Source organism: Geospiza fortis, unplaced genomic scaffold (assembly GCF_000277835.1).
Source record: "Geospiza fortis unplaced genomic scaffold, GeoFor_1.0 scaffold425, whole genome shotgun sequence".
NCBI lineage: Eukaryota > Metazoa > Chordata > Aves > Passeriformes > Thraupidae > Geospiza > Geospiza fortis.
Genome location: NW_005054387.1, coordinates 1,167,741 through 1,177,442, shown reverse-complemented (window position 1 = coordinate 1,177,442; position 9,702 = coordinate 1,167,741). Strand labels below are relative to the sequence as shown.

At 52.3% G+C, this 9,702-nt stretch overlaps 1 protein-coding gene across 4 annotated transcripts in view; it reads right to left on the bottom strand.

Annotated features, from left to right (window-relative positions):
- Nucleotides 1–2,376: 2,376 nt before the first annotated feature.
- Nucleotides 2,377–9,702, bottom strand: part of RAD51D (RAD51 paralog D) — a 7,748-nt gene continuing 422 nt past the window's right edge. Inside the window, exons 1-11 of one of the 4 annotated variants that reach the window (XM_031060667.1) lie at nucleotides 9,482–9,520; nucleotides 9,072–9,185; nucleotides 8,352–8,413; nucleotides 8,073–8,191; nucleotides 7,764–7,845; nucleotides 7,531–7,665; nucleotides 6,866–6,961; nucleotides 6,592–6,682; nucleotides 5,882–5,952; nucleotides 4,548–4,715; nucleotides 2,377–2,875 (exon numbers count right to left, since the gene is read on the bottom strand). In XM_031060667.1, coding sequence (XP_030916527.1) covers nucleotides 2,792–2,875; nucleotides 4,548–4,715; nucleotides 5,882–5,952; nucleotides 6,592–6,682; nucleotides 6,866–6,961; nucleotides 7,531–7,665; nucleotides 7,764–7,845; nucleotides 8,073–8,191; nucleotides 8,352–8,413; nucleotides 9,072–9,153 — 990 coding nt within the window. In that variant the 5' untranslated portion in view covers nucleotides 9,154–9,185; nucleotides 9,482–9,520 and the 3' untranslated portion in view covers nucleotides 2,377–2,791. Of the gene's footprint in view, nucleotides 2,876–4,547; nucleotides 4,716–5,881; nucleotides 5,953–6,591; nucleotides 6,683–6,865; nucleotides 6,962–7,530; nucleotides 7,666–7,763; nucleotides 7,846–8,072; nucleotides 8,192–8,351; nucleotides 8,414–9,071; nucleotides 9,541–9,702 lie in introns of those variants that run through there. The other 3 variants (XM_031060668.1, XM_031060670.1, XM_031060669.1) reach the window with 3 other exon arrangements.

Here is a 9,702-nt window from a genome sequence, read left to right as displayed (position 1 = left end):
GAAGAAGAAAGAAGAAGAAAGAAGTAGAAGAAGTGATGAAGAGAGCAGAAGTAGAAGAAAGTAGAAAGAAGAAGAAAGAAGAAGAAAGAAGTAGAAAAAGAAACAAGTAGAAGAAAGAAGTAGATGAAGAAAGAAGTAGAAGAAGTGATGAAGAGAGCAGAAGTAGAAGAAAGTAGAAAGAAGAAGAAAGAAGAAGAAAGAAGTAGAAAAAGAAAGAAGTAGAAGAAGAAAGAAGCAGAAGAAGAAAGAGAGAAGAAGAAGAAGAAAGAAGAAGAAAGAAGAAAGGGACCCTGCAGGGTTCCTGTGCACTGGGGGAGTCCCTTGGGTGCGCACAGGAAGGGAGAATACACCGAGAGATCACAGAATCAACCGGCATGGGAAGCATCTCATAATCACCTTTTCTTCCTCCTAATGTCCAACCTGAACCTCCCCTGGCACAGCTTGAGACTCCTGTCCTCTTACACTGAGATACAGACTCACAGAGACATGGACACACAGCCCATACATACACACACACATGCACACAATTCATGTAAACACACATTTATATGTGTATTTTATATACAAATATGTTTTATAGATATAAAAATATGTTAAAAGGACAAATAAGCCCTTGGTGCCAAAAGGCATCCCTGTTGCTCGGAGTGAGATGTGCCCTGCCTGCCCTGGGATGGGATTCCCTGCCCTGCTCCAAGCCTTTCCAGTGGTTTTCCAGCTGTTTTGGGCACTGGGAAGAGGAGGGAAAAATAATATCCTGAGTTCTGCATTACAGAGCTGCAGGAGGGCCTGTCTGAGCATGGAGGGGAAAGGCTGAATGAGGATATTTAGGTCAGAAACTCCTTTAAGCCTGATTTTATTACTATGCAAATTTAGGGCAAATCAGCTTGAGCAGGAAGTCAGGTTTTTCCAGATGGGGTAAGAGATTCCCTGAACTCTCCTGCTGTCCCCACTCAGTGAAACAGCCAGCAGCCACAGTGACAGAAATTCAGCACACCCCTGTGACCTCAGAGCACACCTGGGAGCAGAAAAGCTGCCACACAAAACCCAGCCAGGCCCCACATGTTTCCCAAAAGGGGAAAAAACTCCCACAGCTGCAATTAGCTGGATGCCAAGGAGAGAAAATCCTCCCCCCCAGTCAGGATTATGCCAATGGAAGCTGGGGTGGGCAGCTCTGAGGGAGCCCAGAGCTCACCCCATCACCTTTCCTGGCAGACTGGCACTGTCCCTGTTCCTGTGACTCCCTGGTGACTGAGGGCAAGGCTGGAATTTCTCCTGTCAGGGATCACAGGGAAGATGCACACGTGGTTGGTCTCACGCTGCCTCTAACGAGGGCTCAGAGCATTTTGTTCCTCTTCTCATCCTGCTGGTTAGGGGAAGGAAACATCTGGAAAGCCCTCTTGGTTCAAATATAACCCCAGAGGTTTCTATTTGGCTCTTCCCTGCTCCACACTGCCCCATGAGAGCTTTGCTTCCCCTGCAGAACCTGAGGCAGAGAGATAAATTAGGAATTAAAATGTCTGTGTGCCTTCAATCCACAGCTCCAAGAGAGGAACTGGCAAGGAATTAACTACCAAGAAATTAGCTAATAAGGTAAATTTCTGCTTGTAAGTTCCAGCACAGGTCTCCAGCAGACAGGAAAATCATCCTCTTCCTCCTCACCCCAACAACCAGGCTGCAATCCCTTACAGCCAAACCTCCCCTCCTGAGCCTGGAGAGCCCAGAAATGCAAATAAATACACAACTTTTAAAAGTTTTCAGTAAAAAAAAATGTATTTAATGTGCCAAGCACAGCCTTCGAGGGCTCCAGCAGCTGTGATGCTGTGTGATTAGTTTAATGAGCGTGCCCTAATTAGTCCCAGCCCCCAAATTCTCCATCAGCTGCCTTGAAGTGCAAAGCATGGCTCAGCTCACCTGCCAAGGAGTCTCTTAAAGTGAGGTATCTGAAACATCTGGGATCAAGAGGAAACTCCACATCCAAGCCTCCCCTCTCCTCAGGAGGTTGCCAAGAGCACACAAGAGCAGCTGGAAAGCACTGGAGCAGGGCAAGATTATTTTAAACATCACCACATGCAATTGAGTAGGTCCTTGAGCATCCAGCAGAGCCAGCTGGTGCCAGCCAGGACCCATCTGCCTCAGCTGAGCCAGATCAGAACCTCCATCAGTTATCAGGAAGCCTTTGCACAGCCCAGCTGTGCCCCAAAAGCACCAGCAGGTCCCCACAGGGCCTGGTGTTCCTCTGGGAAGAAGGGAAGATCAAGCATCTCATTAAGTCCCTGCTCATCAGCAGCCCAGGCCTGCTCAACATTTTAATTAAGTTCAGAGCAGCTGTCATTAACTGAATTCCAGCTCTCAACAACCACAGCAATGTGCAACAGCTTTTTTTTTTTTTTTGTCTTTTATTTCTGAACCAAGCCCACTGTGGGCCCAAGGCTGATCAGAGCTCAGGAGGGCAGGGAGCCAGTGGGGAGCAGAACCAGCTCAGGGGGTTGTGGGGTTGTGCAGGGACCAGGCAGCTGATCCCAAACACCACCTGAGCACTCTGGGGGGTGAATTCAAGTCTGCAGCACAGAACAGGACCTGTCCTGCTGCCCTCCCAGCCCAGCCACTGCAGGCACAGAGGTCTCCAGGAACCCCACATTCTGTTTTTCCACGGGGTAGAAGAACAAGAGATTTTTTCTCGTTGGTCCTTCCCAGGGCTGCAGGACTCTCTCAGGCAGTTTGTAAAACCTTCAGTGCTTGCCTGCTTTTGTGCAGCTCTCTTGAACCTTGTGACATTTGCTGTTCCAGCCCATCAGAGCCCCTGGGTGGGTGTCACCAGGCTCGGGTCCAACACGTCACCATTCCCAATGTCCAGCTCCACCTGGATCCCCGTTGGCTGCAAGGAGGAACAGAGCAAAGCTTATCCTCACACTGCAGGACTCTTCATCACTCCATCTCCTGTCTCAGAGCCAAAAGTCCCAGTTAATCCCCCCTGAGGATTTCCTGCTGCTGGTGCCCCTGTTTTAACTGGGTGTGCTGAATGCAGAGATACAAACAGACAGTGCAATTTAGCAAAGAAAGAACATCTTGCTCTGAGACATCCCCAGACACACCATCATTCAGCACACCCAGGGTGCATTTCACTGCCCAGCACACCACCAAACCCAAATCTGTTTGGATCAAGCAGCAGAGCAGGCTCAGAGCCAGGAGGCTCAGGCAGTGCTGAGGTAGGGATGTGCCCTCTGTTGATGGAGTGACCAAATTATCCTTTCTCTCCTTAAAAAGGAAAAAAGCCCAGAAGTTTCTCTCCTCAATTAGGTAAAAAGACACCTCATAGGACCTTGGGGACTTCACCTCAAACTTAAGGATAGCCAGTTGGACAGGAGCCAAAAAGTCCCACCTAAGCAATTTACTAGAAAAAGAAAAGAACAAAAGGAAATAATCACTTTTGTGGGTGTTTTACCAGAAGCAAGAACATCTTGCACTGGCTCAGGTTTTCTCTGTAAAGAGCTTTGTTATTTTGCCTTTTAATAAAACTTTTCTGTTTCCCACACTGCCACAGAAGCCATCCTGCTGATTTCAAGCCATCTGAGGTGGCTGAGCTATCTTGGGTGTGATACAGATCATCAAGAGCTCATAAGACCTGGCTGGAGGAGACCCCTCTATCATGCTGCCTGTGCACAGGCAGGCCTCAAGCTGAAGTCACCTCTGAAGGTGTCAGAGCCATTTCCACAGGACCCTCACTGCCCACACACCATGAGGAGAGTGAAACCAACACCAGGAACACAGAGACCTGGACTGGAAGTGGTGCCATGTGCCATTCACATTCTCTTCAAAAAATCCCTTCACCCAGGGTTTTTCTCCTGGGAAGCTGAGAAGCCTTGGAGAAAAGGAAAACAATTCTTATCTCATTTGCTTCTCCTGTGTTGTGTGTTGTGCTCATGTGGAATGTGTTTGGAGATTGTTTACCCACAGGTGATTGTTTTGTTGGATTCTGCTGTGAGTTGTTTGCACTCATTGGCCAACTGGGGCCAAGCTGTGTCAGGACTCTGGAAAGAGTCAGGAGTTTTCATTATTACCTTTTAGCATTCAGCAAGTATCCTTTCTGTATTCTCTAGTATAGTATGGTATTCTTTAATACAATATAGTATAATAAAGTAATAAATTAGCCTTCTGATAAGATGGAGTCAGATTCATCATTCCTGCCTTCTTTGGGATATTCCCTATAAATCCAATAGTGCCACTCATTTATCCTGCCTAGAAACACCAGCCCAGGCTGCTGGCAACAGATGCTGTGCTCTGCTCTGCTCTTCTCTTCTGCAGCACCCAGCCAGGCTGCACAAGCTGCTCTCCCACTGCCAGGCTGGCTCCTGCCCCAGTCCCACAGAGCCAGGGCCAATCCCAGAGGATGGATGGATGGATGGATGATGGATGGATGGATGGATGGGGATGGATGGATGATTAATGGATTCATGGATGGATGGATGGATGGATGGATGGATGGATGGATGGATGGATGGATGGATGGATGGATGGATGGATGGATGGATGGATGGAGGCAGCCTCACCTGCCGGGGTGACTTTGCCAGGGAAGCTGCACGTTGTGTGCTGGATCTCTCCCAGGAGCCTTCTTTGCTCTCCAGCAGCACTCGAGTGCTGGGCACGAAGCTCCAGGAGCGGCCAAGGGCTGGCTTCAGTGGGCCACTGCTGCTGTCCCTTGTCACCTGGTTGGTCACCTACAGCACAAACATGTGGGAAAGACATTTTTGTGCTGTTTAGTGAGCCAGCAAAGGCTTCCTGAAGATAAGGAAAGCCTTGTATCTCTCTCAAGGAAGGTACCAAGGCTATCCCCTTGACAACGTGAAGAAAGAGAGAAAATAAAAAGATCTGCACTTTGGTTGGCTCACAGAGTGATGTGGCTCCTTTTCACCTATTGAGAGTTTTGTTTCTTTTTCACGACCAATGGGCAGTGTATGTGTTTGTTGAGCAAATGTAAATATCCTGCAAAACTATAAAGGCAAGATGTTGCTTTCATAAATGAGCCTATACAGGGTTCTGATCGAAGTGCTGGTGCTGGCTCTGTGTCACACTCTGCAGTGACACAAACACACTCAGCAGTGCCTGGGACAGCAGTGCCACTCAGTGTAGTGACACACTGGAGGTCACCAGGAAATCCTGGCCAGGAAGCTTTTTCCTTCTCCTTCAGCTCCTCTGCCACCCCCTCTGAGCACAGCCCAGGTAACTGCCCAGAGCAGCACTCAGGGAGTTCTCTGATATCTGCAGGCTGCATCTCTCCTGGTGCTGAAGTCACCACAAAGTTTAACTTGGGGCCTCCAAGTGTCCCTCCAGACACACTGTCCTTGTCACTTCATCAGAATGAAAGGCAGCACTGCCTTGACACCCTCCAGTGCCAGGCTCAGCAGACCATCATCTTCTGGTGTAGCCTTCCCTGCTCAGGCACATTAATTGTGACCCCACCACCTGTTCTGGTGCATTGGCCAAGAGCTGGGCAAGGCTAGAGCAGGGCCCTTGGCAGCTCCTGTGGGATGATGCAATGCCCTGCAGCTCCTGCAAGGTGACCAACAGGTTACCCAGGAAGCTGGCCAGCCCCTTAAATGAATGGTGTTGTATCAAAAATAAACACAACCAGCCTTTCAGCCTGCCTGGACTTCACTCTGCCTGGCTCAACCCAGTGAATGGCTGAGGACAGCAAGAGCAGGAGGCAGATCTGCCCAGGTCGTGCCCCATGCTTGGAACAAGAGATCTGCAGGCTGCAGAGATGTCAGGGAGCAGGACACTGGGGGGTTCAGGCCTCTGGCTCCCTCTCCCACAGGCTCCAGAGCCTCCCCATGGCTCCTCACCACACACCAGCACAGGAAGGACAAAGCACAGCAACACTCACCACAACAGCAAGGCTGAACTCCCTGGCCAGGGTCTTCAGCTCCCTGGAGAGCTGCATCATGAGGGCCAGACCTGGAGCAGGACAAAGCATTTGGCTGTCAGGGATCAGCCCCCAAAGTGCACCCTGAAGCAGCTGACATCTGGATTTGCATCAGCACTGGATTCAGGGCCAGCACTCATATTCATACACACCTTCACTGGACCACTCCCCATCCTTTCCTATCTTAGAAGACCCAAGGTCAAAAAGTCTTACAAAAACACCAGGAGCTCCAGACAAAGCTGGCCAGGTTGATTTAGCAGGCACAGGACCCAGCTCACAGCTGCATTTCCACAGCCCACACCTGTGAGGGGACCTCCTGTGACAACACTGGCTGCCACCCAGCTGGGCAAGACCCTCTGGGAGGTGTTTGAGAGGGCTCCTTGGCATTTATGGTCCTTTCTGGCAGAAAGAGCCTCAGAGGAGCTCTGCAAACTGTGCCCTGATGTATTTCTGACACTGTAAGAGAAGTTTTAATTTATGGGCAAAGAGTCCAGTGCCTCCCCTGGATGGGTTTCAGACCACTGCTATGAGTGTTCACAGCCAGCTGGAGTGTTTGCTGCTAACACTCCCCTTTTATCCAGCCCCAAGGGAAAAGCTGGGAGCAGTCACATCCACATCTGTCCTGCCCCAGTCTCCATTTCAAGCACAGCTCACCCAGTGCCCCAGCTCACCCTCGGACTGCCTGCCACCCAGCAGAGGGTAAATCACAGCCGACACCGAGTCCAGCACCACCACCTTGAGAGGTCCCATGGAGCTCAGCACCTGCAAGGAGGCACCAGGTGCAACGTGGAGTCACAAACCCAGCAGTGCCGGAGGCTGTGAGCTGCACAGAGACTCCAACATCATCAGAATGAGGCAATCTGGAGTCTCCTGTCAGGCACACAAGCCCTGCTGCCCTCCCTGCAGCTCTGGGGAGGGGAGAGGGGCCCCAAGGCTTGCTCCTACCTGCTGGGAGAGGCGATCCCTCAGCTCCTGCAAGGCTCTCAGCACCTCGTAGATGTTGAACACACGTTGTACCTGCACCCGCTGCAGAGCCTCCAGCTGCAGCACAAAAACAGCCTCAGTTTCCCTAAAATTTGGCCTATTCCTCCTGCCCCAGGATTTGTCCTACTCCTCCTGCCCCAGGATTTATCCTATTCCTCCTGCCCCAGGATTTGGCCTATTCCTCTTGCCCCAGGATTTGTCCTACTCCTCCTGCCCCAGGATTTGTCCTACTCCTCCTGCCCCAGGATTTACCCTATTCCTCCTGCTCCAGCTGCCACCAGCTCTGCACTCACACCATGCCACAGACCCTTATTTTTCCACATTTGCCTCCACCCCATTAACACCACTGCCCCCATTGCACTGATAGAAAAGCAACATGGATTGAGCTCAGGGAGCAAAGTCCTGCAAGTCCTGGAAGTCCCTCCCTTCTCCCAAGAAAAATAACAGAGAGCAGAGTCTGTCCTGAGCATGGCACCCACCAGGCCATGGAAGGAAAGGTTTGGACTCAAAAAAGCCCATGAGGACAAAGGCAGAGCTGGAAAGACAAACCATCTCTGGGGTTCCTTGCAGGCAAGAGCAAAGTGAGTTTCAGAGTAAGCAGAGGGACCAGCTCCAGGGCAACTTGCCTGCTCTTCCTCATCCTCTGTCTGGGCTTGGAGCATCTGGTAGAGACGGGAGGCAGTGAAACCTCCCGTGGAGTCGAGAAACAGAACGTGCTGCTTGAGCCCCAGGGACACACTGGCTGCAATGCCCAGGCACACCTGGGGGCACAGGGACAGGGTGTCAGCCAGCCCTCACATGTCCCTCTGTGGGACATCTTCACCCTACCTGTCCTCTCCCCTGTCCTCCACCCACTCACCTGTGTTTTCCCAGTGCCTGGTGCTCCCATGAGCTCCATCACTTCCCCTGTGTACAGCCCTGAGTCCAGCAGCTGGTCCAGGCTGTGGGATGGACACAAGGAGGGATTATCAACACCCCTTCAGCCAGAATGGCAGGGGCACCAGGAGGCAGCAGTCCCCAGATATTTGTCCTCAAAGTCCCCTTCCCAAATGCACACAAGTGCACGGGGATGGTTTCGAGAATGAAATTCACGGCTTGTGCTGGCAACCACAGCTCTGTGCGGCAAACCCAGCCCCAGGCAGAGCTGGTGGGTGGGTGAGGTGCCCACCTTGGGCTGCCAGTGGGCAGGATGGCAGTGGAGCTCTTGAGCTCCTCGTAGAGGTCAGCTCCGTTGGCAGGGAAGGCAGAGAACTGGGCCAGGAGCACACGTCTGACTGCAACCAGCGCCTGGGGGCAGAGGCACGTCTGGAAATGGGACTGATCAACAGCCCAGCTGCTGCAGAAAGGCCCCCAGACCTTCCCAGGACCAAGCCCATCCTTGTCCATGAGCCAAACAGCTCTGAGCTCCCTGGTTAATGCACCAGGAGCTAGGAGTAGAACCTTCTACCTTGTAAGACAGGGAACATTTTTGGGCAACATCCTCCAGATCTGACGACACAAAGTCCACCACTGCAAATAACACAAGGGACAAGAGGTTGGAAGCCAAACATGGTCAGACCACAAACATCAGAAGACAACCAAAACCTGCACCAACAAGCAAAGTGGCTGTGCCCTCTGGGGAGCTGTGGGATTGTGCAGGGACAAGGGAGCTGGTCCCAAAACGCTGATCCTCTGTCAACACTGTGAGTGGAGGAGTTTGTCCTCTGAGATTCCCCATCACTCATCACAGAACAAATTGTTTCTCACAAAACAGAGTAGGGCGAAAAGCTGGTAAAAATTTTCCCTGTTTTGCTCAAGAACTGCCCAACCCCTTGTCCTTCCCCTCTAAGGGTAGGAGGTACCCAGGGTGCAGCATTCCAAGAAGCTGGGTGTTTTGCAGAGGGAAAACTGCACAAACCCTCCTGAAATACCATAAAAAGGACAGAATTTATCAATCCCCAATGAGCCTCTGCAAGGCTGTGATCTCTTACCACATCCTAACACTCTCCTGCTCCTTTGGAGAAGCCCTTACTCACAGTACCCACCCAGAAGGACCCAGAAGAAATCCAGCAAGGAGGACACAGAAGGATATTCCACCATCACCCTCCCAGGATGTGGGATGACACAGCTCCACCAAATGCACGGGGATGATGTTCCCCCAGCCCAGCCCCCGATGCCACCCTGTTACCTGTCCTGATGCCATTGTCCCTGAGAAGCTGGATCATGTCTTCAGTGAGACCAGGGCAGAGCCCAGCCCGCAGGACCACCATCTCCACAGGGAGGGAGGGAGAAGAGCAGAGACCTGCGGAGGAGATGGAGAGTGGGATTCATAGAATCATTGAGGCTGGAAAAGACACCCAAGATCATCAGCTCCAACCCGCAACCCTGCACTGCCAGGTCCAACGCTGAGCCACGGATGGCGCCTGCCCCCGAAGCCAGGGAGAAGCCACCCAAGCTGTGTTTGGGATGGGTGGGTAATTAATTCTTTGGGGCCAAACAGCCCAAATCCTGCACGGGAGCATCGCTGCGCTGGGGATGGGGGAGCACAGGGCGGAGAGACTCCATCCCGGGGCAAGGGCACCCTGCATCCCGAGCCACCTCCACCAGAGCCGCACGACGGTCACCCACGGCCCGGGCTCCTGCAGCCCTGCCCGCTCCCTTCCTGCTTCCTGCCGCCGGCGGAAGGGCTGGGGCCGGTGCTCTTCCCCGGCACGGCTGTCCCATCCCGCTGGGGTTTCCCTTTCCCCGGCCCGGCTGTCCCATCCCCGGCCCGGCTGTCGCATCCCGCTCCGGTTCCCCATCCCCGGCCCGGCTGTCGC